General features: G+C 40.7%; 1 protein-coding gene across 2 annotated transcripts; it reads right to left on the minus strand.

The window, feature by feature from the left end:
• ASH2L (ASH2 like, histone lysine methyltransferase complex subunit) lies at positions 1 to 13,302 on the minus strand. 2 transcript variants are annotated; one of them, XM_065397960.1, is made up of 15 exons: positions 13,175 to 13,302; positions 11,163 to 11,251; positions 10,632 to 10,726; positions 10,291 to 10,386; positions 9,969 to 10,064; positions 8,751 to 8,826; positions 7,367 to 7,384; positions 5,736 to 5,829; positions 4,987 to 5,204; positions 4,630 to 4,797; positions 3,825 to 4,018; positions 3,133 to 3,225; positions 2,522 to 2,620; positions 1,995 to 2,054; positions 1 to 707 (listed from the first exon to the last, which is right to left on the minus strand). In XM_065397960.1, exons 2-15 carry the CDS (start codon positions 11,233 to 11,235, stop codon positions 600 to 602), a joined length of 1,488 nt encoding a protein of 495 aa, XP_065254032.1. In that variant the 5' UTR covers positions 11,236 to 11,251; positions 13,175 to 13,302; the 3' UTR covers positions 1 to 599. The 2 variants fall into 2 exon arrangements, with proteins under 2 accessions (XP_065254032.1, XP_065254031.1); XM_065397959.1 differs by lacking the exon at positions 7,367 to 7,384.
• Between the last annotated feature and the right edge of the window lie 2,485 nt (positions 13,303 to 15,787).

Consider the following 15,787-nt stretch of genomic DNA (forward strand, 5'->3'; position numbering starts at 1 on the left):
AGCTTGGGGAAAGGTTTTATTTTAAACTGGTTGCCAGTTAATATAAAAATCGCAATCTCTCCCCCATAACTTCAGTTTTACATAGTACTTTTGGTACAGCAAGATCCCTTTGTATGGAAGCTGTTTACAGTTTTAAAAATCCTTCAACACAGCTGCTTATACTGACCTGTGTTAAGGTATTTGGCTACAACTGCTCAACTGAAATGTATGATTAAGCAGGGCTGTATGGCTATTGCCCACTCCTGGTGCAGTGACTAATCTAGATATTAAATGAAGTTGTGATATGATCAAATACTCACTCCAGTAACATGTTAAAAATACAGTTAGCTGAAAACTCCAGAAGACACCACTGAGTAGCACAATACATGTAACAAGTCACTGGCCTGGTGGCGGAGGCTGGGTTTTTAAAATATAGTGTACACCTAACACCACCAATAACCCAAGCCCTCAACCCTCTATAAATACCTGCCAGTTAAGTAGCAGCTGAGCCTGGTTCATCCTTTACAAAGTAGTGATGGTTCAGAAACTGATGTTGCAATTCTCTAAAAATAAACCATGTTTGTCCAGTGTTTAAGATATCGGTATATACAGCATCTCCTCTAGGGCTCCCACGGTGGGCTTCGTCTTCCATCAACTTCTGTCTCCACATGATACAGGACATCTGCCAATGTGTGCTCTACAACAGCACCCCAGCCCATGTCGCTCATCTGTTGGGAAGGGGAAGAGAAGAGGTTACAGCAGCCCTGCAGAGCACAGCTTAGCACTGTACTGTTTTCTATCACTTCTCTGATGGGAAATGGGTTAACTTCAGAATAAAATCACCTTACTTCTGTCACACAAGTCTTCGTGTATATAGCAATGGGCAAAACTGCCTTCAAGGAATGTTTTCTGCTAGAATATACCCTATGGAAAAGGCAATAATCCTTAAATCCAGAGTCTTACACTAAGCAATGAAATGCACATACAGGGCTTTCATCCACTCTAATCTAGCTCATCCCTCTATTTTAATACCTGTTAAGGAATTGGTCTAAGGAACTCTTAAGAAGATTTATTGGAAAAAACACTTAAATCCCCCACCACACAATATGGGTGGCAAGCGTACACCCTTTTCAAAGTAGAGAGCTGGTGGACAAAGGAAAGTTCAAGGAATATCTGATGCAATAACTTCCATTTGTGACTGGGGTCGTACGTTCACAGATGGCACACTGGAGTTGACGCAGTCTAAGGCGATGCTTCAGAGGCAAAATGCTTCTTTCTACCCTCCCCAATATTTTTAGATGCAACCTTAATACTTGAAGACATAGGTCTGATCCAGTCTGGCAATTCCTAGGCCAGTTTAGTCTAGATGTTTCAATATAAGGGACTGGAGGCAGATGTGGGATAATGTGACCCCTACGCATGTTTTTTGAAAGATATACTCCAGTTCAAACAGTAAGTAATTCATGTTAGCCAAATAAATGTCCAATCCCTCTTTGAATTTTTCTAACTTGCTCTCAATAGAGTCAGAAGCAAGAGTCTGCAATACAGGGTAATGGGATTTTAAGACTGCCACTTGATTTGAGATTTTCCCCCCTAATTTTACTTCTGGTAAATATATTGGAGGTAAAGAGTGCCTTGTTTTAGGAACTGCACTTCAAGCACATCATGGGATAAAAACATAGTCTAAAGTTGCACATGTAAACTACAGGGAAATAGTTAGCTTGAGGTACTTGACAGATCCTGCCAAGATGGTGCTTTTGGACTTTTAAAACCCAGTCTATTTTCCCCCTCAATAAAATGTTGCTCAAACACACACCTTGGCAAGGTAGCTGTCCTAACGAAGTTAGCAGAAAGTTACTATTAATGCCTCTTTATAGAGTCAGATTAGGTTCTCCTTGCCACCCTCCAAAAGAGAACCAGGTGACAACTGAGTGGTCCACTCAATCTTGAACTTTCTTTTGTTGACAGAATGGAGATACAAGAAAAAGCGGATGTAGTTATTAACTAGTACTTACAGGGCGGTAAGTGATGTCTCTTGGAGGGTATTTGAAGTACGGTCCAAAGTTTACTGAAACCTGTGACAGGGAAGTAGATCTATTTCGCATCAGATGGACATGCACAACACAAAGCACGGGAAATTGCTCACTCAGCATTTAACAGGCTGGGTGGTTTTAGGTGACATGGAAAGCTATGATCTCATCCACCACAGGTAAGAGCTTTGCCTCAGCTTTATGGAGACTAGTGATACAACAGAACTAAAGTTAAGAGTAGCTTCAAGTGGAGTCTCTTTATACATCTACTTGCAGCCCACAGTAGGCAGATGAGCTATTGCAAGAGTACTCGGAAAGCACTAGGCCCACATCATTGGAATAAGCTTAGTTCTGTTAGACTCCTCCCCCAATGCACATTTAGATGGTACGCTGGCAGGGACCCTTTGTGTTGTGGTTGCACATTGCCTAGTGCAATGGGGTTCTGCTCCACCTCTGCACTATCCCAACACAAATAACACACGTGCTGTACGTTTGCCTCAGTATGTACCTACCGTGCAGCCCTTATACAAAGAAATGGCAGGGAAATAAACACCTTCAAAAATCTCTTTAAAGGCAACTCCTTGGCTGACACCATTTTTATAGAAGATTATCTGCAAAACAGAAACAGTAACTGAATCAAGACACGTTCATGCTTTACTGACTAGCCCTAAATTATTTGTAGCCACCCTCCTCTCATCCCCCACCCCCCAATTTGACGACTTATGCATTTAGGCTTTATGCTCTGTTAGCAACTATCTCTTTACTTCATTTTGCAAGATGCCTCGTGCATTTGTAACTGAAAAATAAGTCAGTCTTTAAAGTCTTGCATTCCACAAAATGTAACTAGCTGCAGTGTTTTATTACAGGTCAAAGAAGGTGTAACCCAAGCTGCATTACTTGCTTAGTCAAGTCTGTATAAGCCTAACAGAGACCATCCAACTTGACATCCTTGTAAAAGGGTGTGATAAGATTCAAATAAATGAACACCAAGAATCTTAAGTGAAAATCTATAAAGGAATGTACAGTGAACCTGTTCAATAGAATTGTGGTGCTCTATCGTTCTCTATGGATTTCTAAAGTGTCTGGTCTCAAGTTTCCACCCCACTCCTGACATCCAACTTACTTGGCTTCCAGGAGTTTGCTTTAGGCTCTTCTCTGCTTTATCCACAAAATCCTTCTCTTCAAAATACAAGTAACTTTTGAACTTGATCAAAGCCTAAAAAAGGTAAGCAACAGAGCCAGGCTGCAAGACATTCACACCATTACTTTTTGTAATATAGTTAATGGTAACCAGATGCGATAGGACTGGTTAGTACACAAGCCCCTAATGACTGGAGACCCAGATATATCAATGTCTGGTCACCAATGACAAATGAGGCTCCATTAAGTATGGAATCAGAATTCTGAACTAGTCCCATCTGCAGCATTTCTATTGATTGGCACATTCATGGAACCAAGACATGGATGTGCCTTACTGAATAACTGGGAGGTAGTCACGCTCTTCCTCTCCCTGTCTCTTGCTCATCTGACCCTCGCTTGTAGTGTCTGGAATTCAGGTAAGGACTGTTGTTTACATAAGGCATTTGGGGCTTTTAAGACTAGCCCTCTAGACCATCACACCATGCTACTTCCTTAGTCAGTGGTAAGAGTTAAAACATCATTATTTGCCTCCCATTCAGTTAGAGGGACTCCAGTTCATCACAGAGCCTGGGCTACTACACCTTCAAGTGTGGAGCCCTGTTTATCATAGCCAAGGTCTGGTATAGTTAAACAAATTGAGACCAGTTAGGCACAGCCTAGAGGAATCCAGCTTACCTTATCTTTATAGGTATCAGGCAGTGACTTTGCTGTCTCTGTATCTTCAGGAAGACTGATATAAAAACCCAGTACATCTCCTTGCCCATAGCCAGCTGAATAGTGTTTGCCTATGGACTGATGAAACTTTGTTCCCTTCTTGCTGCGCCAGGAGTAACTGAACTTGTCATAGCCTAGGGGAGCCTGCAGGTTCCCTGTAGAAAACCAGATGTCAGACCGGGAAGCACGAGATCCTTTTCTTCAGGACCTTGCATGAATGTACTGTTTCTAAAAGCAGCTAGGTTTACCAGGCACTAACATCTAATCGTACATGAAACGGGGATTTTTCCTTCCAGGCTACATATTTGTGTGTGTTTCAGTGCAAAGTTTTCCACTTAATACTGAAAATATTTACTTCATAAATATTCATGACACACCTGCTGTTGGCTCTTAAAACTATGGCACGGACTGTTGAACTGGACTAGAAAGAGTTAATAAACCCTAAAGTGATTAGCGAGGCCCAGCAAGCAACAGTGAAGCCAAGAGTCTGCAGGACTAATCTGTACTCAAGCAGAAAACTAGGCACTCGGGCACTATGACTCACTACACAATATTCCAAAGGGTTTGCAGCAGTCCTGCTCCAATCACATTCTCAGAAAAATACACTTAAGGGTTCTAGCACTTCCATAACCAATCAACATCGATTTCCTCTCTAGAGTTAGTACTGGGGCTTATTGTTCAGTGATCTGAGCTACCCAAAATGCAGGGAATGAAAACCGGAGCAAGCAGCTTTGCTTTCCTAAGGGGTCTTCAGCAATTACTTTACCTAGTGGCTGCGACCAGCCAAGTCTGGCAGCTGTGTCTGGAGGCATCTCATCCACAGATATCTCAAAGTACCAGTCTCCCTTCCGCACCCCATGTGAGGCTCGTACCATGGAGTATCCTTTCTCTCCGATAACGGTCAGTCTGTCATCAGAGATCTTTAGCTGAGGTGCTAAAGTAGTTAGAAAGACAGATGCAATTTGTGATTAACAAGCGGGTGAGTGAACCGATCAAAGGTTGCGATGCTCAATTTAACATCCATGTCTGTTTCCCAGCACAATTATGTTCTGAAGCTTTACTAACTGAGACAGTGAGGTTACAGAGAAGATCCCTCATATGGGGAGCTGGCTATCCAGCTTACCTCGGTCATGCAATGCTAGGAGGACTCGTTCATATAGGCATGCTCTGTAGAGATCTCCAGGAATAGGTTTTCCTGCCCAGCAGTCTAGCTCCAGTTTCTCTGGGTCAGGTGCATGGGGGTCAGGCTCAGCCAGAATGTAACGATATCCATCTTTATTAAAGGGGTGCTCCAGAGGGTAACCATGAGGTGGCAGGCGCTGAGCAGAAAACAAAGGGTCACTGGAAGAAGCACAAGGGAAAATGTTAGCATTGACTTCAGCATAATTGCCAGGAACCACACACCCATAAACTGCTAGAGACACGAACAACATTCTAACCATTTCCTTAAGCAAAGCCACCCTTCAAATACTTCCTCCTTCACTGCCTTTTACAAAGACATGCAGATGACTACAGCATCCCACCGCTGACGAGCTTAAGTGGTGCTCAAAGTGACAGTTTCTAAAACAGATGGGCATATAGTCACATACAGGAAGTTTGTATGATATAATGGTCTATAGTTTAGTGTGAGGACAGATTATATCAAGATGTTAGTTTGAATTGTGGGAGATTAAAGTTTATAACAAGGTTGCACCCTCTTAATTTCCAAATAGCATGGGCAGAACTGCGTCAAAGATGGGAGGCACTTATTCTGTCGTTAAGAAAGACCATCCTCATAACCCTGGCCGATACAAGAGTGTTCCCTATATTTTCCTGTACTTTGTCCATCTGCCACTGTTAAGTTACTTCACTTAGCCTATGTCTTTCATTTACCTTCTGGTTTTCTTGGCTGTTCCTGTGGTCCCTCCATCTTGCTGTTTGCGTTTTGCTCCTCTTCCTTTCCCACTACCTCCTGCTGGAATGCCCCCTTTGGAGAGAAATTACCACAAATCCACATCAGCTAGTGCTTTATATGCAACGGTTGGTGATACAGGGAATCTGTGAGAGCAGAAACTCCATGTGTGTCACTATCAAATGGCTTAATTAAACAAAAAACAAACTTTTATATAGAAGTTTGACATTGACACCATTCAGAGAAAACTAATCTAGCAAAAGATAAATTTTATCTGTAGTCTCTAATCAGTTTTAAGAGAAATGTGCAGATAATAAAGTCAGTTTATCAAAACTCACTTAACAGGAGGAAACTCAACAATTTTATTACGTGAATTATAAATCTTTACTTGCTCATAGTTTTCTTTTCAAATGGTATCATTTGTATATTTAGTTTGAGAGAAAATGTTGACACACTTTCATGGAAGTTCCAAACACACAAGGACAACAAAGGATTTAATTTGTTTTTGCAGAAGTAACCCCGCTCCCAAAGTCAACTTTTTCCCATTTTAAGCAGACTGTCAGTTGTCTCAATGATTTACAATATGCTTGCGATACACTTTGACACACAATATCTGCTTCAGCAGTAAGCACTTAACATTAAGTTCAATATATAAAATGAAATACACCAAAATGGGGAAAATAAAAAGCAATAAAAGGTGTTTCTCTGCAGTGTTTCCAAAATTGTTATTTTTTGCAATGTAAATATTAAGAGCAAGGCATTTCATGTTAATATTAATGTTTTCAACACTAGCTTCATCAAACTGCAGGGTAAGACAAAACATTGAACATCTAATACCAGAATTATGCCAAATTAGTGTCTAACTCCTTTAATGTATTTGATAAACCAAATTACTTTGAACCTGTATTGAATATATTATTATCTCACATCCCCCTGAGGAAAAATATAGCTTACTTACATTACCAACCTAAAAATGAAAGAATACACAATTTTGCTGTACTGCAGTGAAACACCTTTAACAACTGCGTGGTGTACTGTAACTAAAAAAGTAGCAAGCTTTTAAATTATTAGCATACCTGTTGCAGTGTAAGGGATAGAGACCTTGGAGGGATATCATATTCTGCACAAACATGAACTGATCTAAACTGCACTTGTTTGTATCTATACTGCAGATTACTAACACCGTAGTTTGTCATAGTAGATTTATAAATCGCAAAACTAAAGCTACCGCAGCATGTCTGAATTTTACCTGATCAAAAGCACAGTGTAAATTTTGTGCTTGTGTTTAATACACCAATTCTTCAGAAGCCAGTTATTTGATACTAAACTGAAGTTCAGAATGTAACTCAAATTGAATCCTACACCAGAGAACAAATTAAAGTGAAAGGGACACTTTGTATCAGTCATGTGAGGCAGAATATGACAATTTAACAGCTTCTAACTGCTAAACATTAAAAACTGGAATTACTGTTTCATATTAAATATTACTGCAATCATTTTTAGGACACGCTTTAGATTTTTAATTCACTTTAGCTTCTAAGACAATTGAGCAAAAAGCTTTTCCAAACCACAACAATACTTAAGTTTTAGAAGCTGAAAGGTAAATATTCACCTCCCAAAGAGGCTCCACCTGTAAGGACAGAAGTGCCACCATGTATTTGTCAAATTTTAATAACTAAAGGAAAACATAACCAGTGCATGAAATGGAGACAATATACACTTTAGAGATCTGTAATGATGGACAGGTGCACGATTTTTTAAGAGAACCACCTCAGGTTAGGCGCTAGATAATGCAGGGTTGTAGGGTTACTGAAAAATGGTTTAACACCATGCACAACCAGCAATTTTTTGTGGATAGTTTATATTAGGTACCAGTAAAATGTTTGCCTCACACATGAACGCTATGTTTGCACTTTGAGCAAGGGGAGTGACTCCCAGCTTGCAGACATTCTCACGCTAGCTGGAGGAGAGCTAGCGTGGGTATAAATAGTTGTGTAGCCGTGGCAACAAGGGATGCAGCAGTGGAATACAAACCCACCTGAACCCGGTGGACAGCTGAGCCATGCTGCTGCAGCCACGAGTACATGTTGGCAAGTGGGCAATCACTCCTCTAGCTCATAGCATGGACAGAGCTGAAGAGATTACTCCATCAGCATGGTCATTCCTCTAAGAGGGAGAACACTAAGCTGCAAGTGAGCATCACATGGAAATGTATAACTGAATAAAGCTTCCCAAGTGCTCTTGAAATCTCAGAATGAGGAAAATTGGAAGTTCGCGGGATAATGTTCTGTCACAATTAAAAATCAACATTTTGGGGTTGGACAGGGAAAGAGGAAGGCAAACTTTGTTTTCAGTGAAGATATCAGTTTTTAAAACAGCTGGCTTGCAAGCACATGTGTACCACTATGGTATGACCAGCTGTCTAAAAGTGTGATCATCTGTGATAGGGTAAAGACTAATTTATATCACTACAGAAAAACAAGACAGATTTAAATTGGCTCAATAAATTCTGGAAATAGCAGTTACGAGACTATTTACATACAGGCTAATAGGTGTTTAATTTTTATTAAGCTGTAAATGTTAAAGTTAATATAATAGAGCAGGGGTTGGCAACCTTTCAGAAGTGGTGTGCCGAATCTTCATTTATTCACTCTAATTTAAGGTTTTGCGTGCCAGTAATACATTTTAGCGTTTTTAGAAGGTCTCTTTCTACAAGTCTATAATATATAACTAAACTATTGTTGTATGTAAAGTAAATAAGGTTTTTAAAATGTTTAAGAAGCTTCATTTAAAATTAAATTAAAATGTAGAGCCCCCCGGACTGGTGGCCAGGACCCAGGCAGTGTTAGTGCCACTGAAAATCAGCTCGCGTGCCGCCTTCGGCACGCGTGCCATAGGTTGCCTACCTCTGTAATAGAGGATGTGTTCAGCTGTAGGACTTTGAGAAAATGTGAACTATTTAGCACATTTTCTTTTAGTAAAATTAAAGAACTTGCCATTTAAGCTTCCACTAGTAGATACAGCACTGCTCTGCTTCTGGTTATCGTATGCTGGACCAATATTAGCAAGGTCCTGAAAAAGAAAAACTCAGTTTAACAATATTACAGATTTATGGGCAAGTTAGTACTTACCACTTGTTCTGAGAGCGTGTGTCTGGTTCAAAGTCTGAGCAAGAAGTTTTTGCTCTTGAGGATTTCCAAGAACTGAAGTGCTACTGAAACTTTAGCAGCACGGCATAAAACAACAAGTTCAGAGCAGAAGTCTTACATCTAATACCCTGGGATGATTATGTTTTTTCTAGTTCTAAAAAAAGGACCCAAACTACAAAGGGTCATGCTCTTGCCATTTTTATTTGTGCTAAGAAACAGTCACATAGCATCAGAAGTTACCAAGCTCTGGGATTGTGCACCATGTATGTCATATAAACAGCTAGGCATAAGTTAGTAGAGATTTTAAGCCTTCCTATATCCTAGACACATGCTGGCTGAGGGACATGCCTTTTAAAAATGGAGGCAAGATTCCTGCATGCATTTTGAGTGAGTCACAACAAAAAGGATGAGGAGAACAACAGGATAGTCTCCACTGCTAAAGGCAGGACTCTGTTTCAATTACACCATAACGTTACCAGAACAGCATTAAGAATGGGTATTTTTGATGCCATCAGAGAGTGCAACAAGGGCCATAAAAACAGAGATACCTTTTAAAAGCCCTTGCACATACTAGAAAATAAAGCATTAGCACTCAACAATAGTAGACTATCACGCATCCTTTCCGGAATTATTGCCAAATCATGCAACTGAGTTTGGCCAGGCAGCTGGTGGGTGGAACTCCCAACATTCCCATATTCTTTCGACTTGAATGTTTCTCCAGCAGAGTTGGAACAGCAGCACAGCACAACTGCACAGAATGTGCTAAAGAGGACAAACAATTGGAATCTGATGGTCCCTGGAATTAAATTCCTGGTGGGTCTCCAGTTTCTTATTGTAAATACATTGTCAAACAGCAGGCAACATGCGTACATTCCAAATGTGTGTACTTAAATATGCACAGTTACGTTTATAAACACACCTTTCATTCAATGCACATTCATGTACCACAATCTTCGGCAATGCAATATGAAGTCCTAATGCTCAAATGCTCTTAATATTAGTTACATCGAGTCATGAGAACTATGGTGCAGAAGGGAGAACTTTCCCCCTGCCTCAATCACGTACCTGATCTAGTAGCCCAAACTTTGGATAATCGTCCTCTGGATCTTTACTACCTGGGTCTGGATGCTCTTTCACCAAGAACACATCCCTTTCTTTACACTGAAATATGGGAGTTAGAAACACCTTCAGAAGACCAAGTCATGCCCAAGAATAACTGTGTAAAATTTACAGTAGATACACACCACAAAGTAAGAAGTCACAGAGACAGTATTAATGTCTGAACTATTTTTCTAGTTCAATTCTAATTATTATCAAACAAGACTATCAGAAAGCAGCTCGATCATTAACAAAGATCCTCTGCAAATTTAAACTTTTTGTTACTTACCATTGTTTTTACAATGTTATTTGGCCAAGTCATTTTTCCAGGTCTCTGTCTAGTTGTCATACACTCCCAGTACTTGTCAATAAATGGTATAATATCCTATATAAAAAAAAAGAGTTAATAAAATGAGACCTTAAAACAGTTATATGATAAGAGTTAAAATTACTTTATTAAGCCAACATCTCTTTCAACTCCAGATCATACACATTATAATTGACCTATCAGAGCTGGTGAAACTGACAGCTCATACTGTCAATTTTTGTCTGAACTTGTGGATCTAGGCAATTCCCTTTCTGTCAAGTCATAACTCACGTTCAGATGTAACTGTCTAATCATATCTGTACCTTGTCTTTTGAGAACATAGTTTTTGGGTGCTCATCTTGTGTCCTTGACTGCCACGTCAAGTTGGCCAGAGCACTAAGGCACATTTCCTTCAGATCTTAAAAACAAAACAAAAATATACCAAAACTACAGTTACATCCTTGATGATGAAGGTCAAGTGTATTTATATATAACAATAAGGTTGGTAAATACTAAGAACACAGCAGATCTAAGCTTAGATGAACTTCCATTAGTTGGCTTCACATCTACAATATCCTGAATTTTGGAAATGGGGATGCTAGAGTGAGTTATGTGCTCATAAAAAAAGGAACCTTGGCTGAAGGCAAGAATTCTACCAACCTAAGAAATTCATTTGCACAGTGGCATCCTCCAGCAGGTTGTGTTGCAATCAGCACCACAAATCTTCACCAGACCCACAGACAGACTTTAACCAGCTATAGGACAAAGGTCACACAGGACCATTCCATCCCCAACAAAGATTCAAAGAGGGAAAGAAAATCAAGCTTTTGCAGTAAGTGTTTGTTTTTACTTACTTGCTTGTTTTCTTAGAAAGTATGTGTTCCCGCTGTGATGACAGACATTGCAATGGAAACTGTAGTTGGTCATGAAAGGCAGACATGATCTGTGAAACAGCAAAATCATTTGACTCTATCCACAGCTTTTCCATTACATCAGAAAAAGAAAATGATTACTCTCTTTCTTCATTAAAAAATTCCCCCACGCACATTCACCGATGTTTTCATCAGATTTGGTAACTCAGTGTCAACAACAATGAAAACTATTAAATTCTGGAAAACGTGAATGTGGACTAAATGTCATTTTTCTGTTTTAAGAAGCAGTCCTGAAATTCGGCCACCAAGGTAAGCTGAAAGCAACTCTGGGGCCTTTAACAATGAACCATGGATTAGTCAAGGTACATCTATAGCTATAGAAAACTTCCCCATAAAACACTAACCAAGTCCATTTTAAAACTAATTTTTATTTCACACACATTAAAGCTACATTTAAAAAGAAGATTCCTTAGACACCTCAAATATCAAATTGAACTTACTTTCCAATTTCAGTGTCTCTTTACTTTTTTGCTTGTCAGTCAGCAAATATAAACTAGCCAACTCTCTCCTCCCTCCCCCAACCCCTTTTTAAGTCAGTTTCACATTTGTCTCATGCAGTAGCCCAAGGCTGCAAATACTTCAGGAAAATGTCTAAATGCAAACAAAGATTTTTCATTGAACTGAAAGAAAAATATAAACACTTTGTGTTATGTAAAACTGTTTTATTACTGTTTACATAGCTCTCAGTGTGCTAGACTCTACACAAACAAAATAGGAAGACAAGGTCTTTTCCCCAGGGAATTTACATTCTAAGTATTTCCATTTTTGTTTAAACAAAACAAAACTTAGATTTAGCACTTCCTCTACCTGGCAGCATCTTTTCAAAATGTATTGAATTTGACTGAGTTTAGGATCTGAATCTTTTAAGAAAATTCTTCACTCCATCACCTTTGTGATGTAAGAAAAACGTTCAGAATCTCATGTAATGACATACAGCAGAACCCCAGAGTTATGAACACCTTGAGAACAGTGATTGTTCATAAATCTGAAATGTTCATAACTCTTAACAAAACCAACAGAGGGTCCTGTGGCACCTTTAAGACTAACAGAAGTATTGGGAGCATAAGCTTTCGTGGGTAAGAACCTCACTTCTTCAGATGCAAGAAGAAGAAGTGAGGTTCTTACCCACGAAAGCTTATGCTCCCAATACTTCTGTTAGTCTTAAAGGTGCCACAGGACCCTCTGTTGGTTTTTACAGATTCAGACTAACACGGCTACCCCTCTGACTCTTAACAAAACGTTATGGTTGTTCTTTCAAAAGTTTACAACTGAACATTGACTAAATACAACTTTTAAACTTTACTGCAGAAGAAAAATGCTGCTTTTAACTATCTTAAATTTAAAAGTACAGAAACAGTTTCCTCGCCATGTCATTTAAAAAAAAAAAAACCCACAAACTACTAAAAAAAAGGATAATTTAACACGGTTCTGAACAGTATTTGCTTTTTCTTTTTGGTCTCTGCTGCCTGATTGCAGACTTCTGGTTCCAAATGAGGCGTGTGGTTGACTGGTCAGTTCATAACTCTGATGTTCTACTGTATGTATTTTCCTTAGCTCTGCTTCACTGAGCTTTTTAACTTTTTGGAATCCGTGAGTGCATACGGTTGTTATGTTTGTCTTAACTGGGAATTTTCTTGATTTTTAGTGAGTGCACTGATACAAAAATTAGCCCTGAGCAACCCTAGCTCTAAGTTAACTGTGCTTTTTGGAGACCTCCCTCAGCTGGAATCAGAAGCATTTCACAAGCAAGTATACCGTTCCTGGGTTGGAGTTTGTTCTTAAAAAATAAACCACTATTTTACAGAGAAGTTCAATAGAATTTAGAGTAAATTCTGGAAGATACAAAAATACTGTGGTGCTGGGGGGCCATAAGTACCGAGATATGAAAAGAAGAACAGATTATCTGCAGAGTACTAAAGAGAGTTATTACATACGTAGTATCAATGCCAAAGGTGTCCGCTGTGAACCACTTTGTACAAATCCCGCACTGCAGCTCTATCTCTCCAAGCTGTCGCCCATTCTCTTCATCCACTGAACCCGTCTGAGTGTCCAAGACTTCAGAACTGTCCCCAGCACCTTCCTGCAATCATAGCAGCATTAACAGGTCTGGACTTGATTAAACAGAGCGCCAAGAACAATCCCATGTCAATCAAGTCACGTTTTGTTCATTACAGTCCCCTGTAGAGATTGCTAAAATTAAAAGGATCAAAAGATTTCTCCTCGTTTCTTCAAAATGCCAATAGTTGAGGGACAACTCTGCTGTGAATGGGTTTAACTATTGGATGGCGTCAGACAACAGAGACAGCCACACAAGCTTCTCCATGGAAACAGGTGACAATTTTAGCTGCTGAATCAAGAATTGGCTTTTGCATAGGTGAGCAATATAGCATGGTAAGTTAAAGGAGGGGAGATTTAGAGGTGAATAAAAGCCCAAATGAGAAAAATCTCTCTCTCTGGACTCAAGGAGTACATGTTTAATTTTTCATATACAGCAATGGCTTTTAAAAAGTAACTTTTTGAAATTTCAGTCTGAATTTCTTTACATTGTTCACAGTTCCAGCATTTTCATTCCATCGCTAGTCTGAATCCAGCTGTACCCGAGCCAATATGTAACTTTAATCTTTCAAGGCCTCTGACATTTCATGCTTTGCCAGGCCGCTGATAGCTAACTAGTAACATTTTACTGATGCCTCAAGGAAAATATTTTCTATTTTTAATTATATTTCCCCTTCTCCTGTGCTAATCATCAGTGAATAAAGGCCCATTATACTAGTAAAGACAAAAAAAGTTTTCTGCAAGCATCTTTATGACAGTTTCCTCCCAAAGTAACAAGTGAATCAGGCCAAGTGTACTAAGCTTTTGTTGTTGTTGTTGTTAAGTATCAAAAGAACATTTAAAAAAACAAGTTTTAGGTTTGACCACCGGAGAAAATATACTGGGCAAGATTCTCTGCCACCAGACACTTTGTGTATCCATTTACATCTGGGTAGAGACTGTAAGATGCTACCAACTAAGAATGCGCCACACATTGAGGAAATTTACACTACACACGTTTGCAGGCATTTTAAATATTTTTTTGCACTGGCTCTGCCAACATTGGACAATATAGATAGGGCCCTACCAAATTCACGGCCATGAAAAACGCGCCACGGACCGTGAAATCTGGTCTTTTGTGTGCTTTTACCCTATACTATACAGATTTCACAGGGAAGACCAGTGTTTCTCAAATTGGGGATCCTGACCCAAAAGGGAGTTGCAGGGGGGGGGGTCACAAGATTATTTTAGGGGGGGTCGCAGTATTGCCACCCTTACTTCTGCGCTGCTGCTTTCAGAGCTGGGAAGCTGGAGAGTGGCGGCTGCTGACTGAGGGCCCAGCTCTGCAGGCAGCAGAGCAGAGGTAAAGTGGCAATACCGTACCATGCCATCCTTACTTCTGCGCTGCTGCTGGTGCCTTCAGAGCTTGGCTCCCAGTCAGCAGCCACTGCTCTCTGGCTGCCCAGCTCAGAAGGCAGCACTGCCACCACCAGCAGCACAGAAGCAAGGTTAGCAGTATCGACCGCAAACCCCCCACAATAACCTTGCGACATCCCCGCCCGCTGGAACTCCTTTTTGGGTCAGGACCCCTACAATTACAACACCATGAAATTTCAGATTTAAATAGCTGAAATAATGAAATTTATGATTTTTAAATTCTCTGACTGTGAAATTGACCAAAATGGACCGTGAATTTGGTAGGGCCCTATCTACAGACAAGACACAGGCACATACTAAGTTCTCTATTCTTATTCTGAGCAACCACACAGAAAAATACATACAAATTTTCCTTTGGTAGGCCAGACCTTACACCAGTTGTATAATTTTACTCCTTTGCATAGGTGTTAATGACTCCCCAACCTGCCAGGCCTATGTCCAGCCCACAGAAATATTTTGTACTTTACATACAATTGATTCAGTTCATTCGTGGGGCAACCCCACTGGGGTTAATGAAAACACCTCAGGGAGAAGTCTAATGTAGCACATAGGTATCAGCGCACAGGTGACCCACATGTATGGTCTGACAGGTTACACACAGAGGCTTTCTGGCACAGTGAGCCAGATCCAGGCTGCAGGGCATACACACAAGCACCGTGCCACAGGCAACACACTGCTACGTCTGCTTTGTAAGGTGGCAATGCCTAAAGGTGCCCATCAGGGATCAGACTCTCCTTGTGCCAGCTGCTGCACAAAACATGAAACAATGGTCCCTGCCCCGCAGGGATTCCCCCAAACGGCTGGGGACTTGGTACCGGCACCCCCCGGCCCTGCAGAGACCCAGCACAGCAGCACTCACGTACTAGGGGATCCTTCCCATTAGAGGACTCGGTCTCCAAGCCAGCGGTGACATCGACCAGGGTGGTGTCCCCCCTGCATGGACAGGAGAGAGAAGGTGAGAAGCCCCCGGGGTAACCAGGGGCCCCGCTCCAGGGGGGCAGCGCCCCGCCTCCTCCCCCCCCGGGGGTAACCGGGGTAACGGGGGGGTCTCGCTCCAGGGGGCAACGCCCCGCCTC

This window comes from Emys orbicularis, chromosome 2 (assembly GCF_028017835.1).
Source record: "Emys orbicularis isolate rEmyOrb1 chromosome 2, rEmyOrb1.hap1, whole genome shotgun sequence".
NCBI lineage: Eukaryota > Metazoa > Chordata > Testudines > Emydidae > Emys > Emys orbicularis.

Bases quoted from the DNA above. Each gene is read 5' to 3' on its own strand.
- ASH2L (XM_065397960.1), bottom strand. From the start codon at position 11,235: ATGACCAACTACAGTTTCCATTGCAATGTCTGTCATCACAGCGGGAAC. The intron at 4,019-4,629 runs GTAAAGTAATTG...GGTTTTCTACAG, and splicing joins TGGCTGGTCGCAGCCACTAG to GGAACCTGCAGGCTCCCCTA. The intron at 3,226-3,824 runs GTAAGCTGGATT...TACCTTTTTTAG, and splicing joins CTGATACCTATAAAGATAAG to GCTTTGATCAAGTTCAAAAG.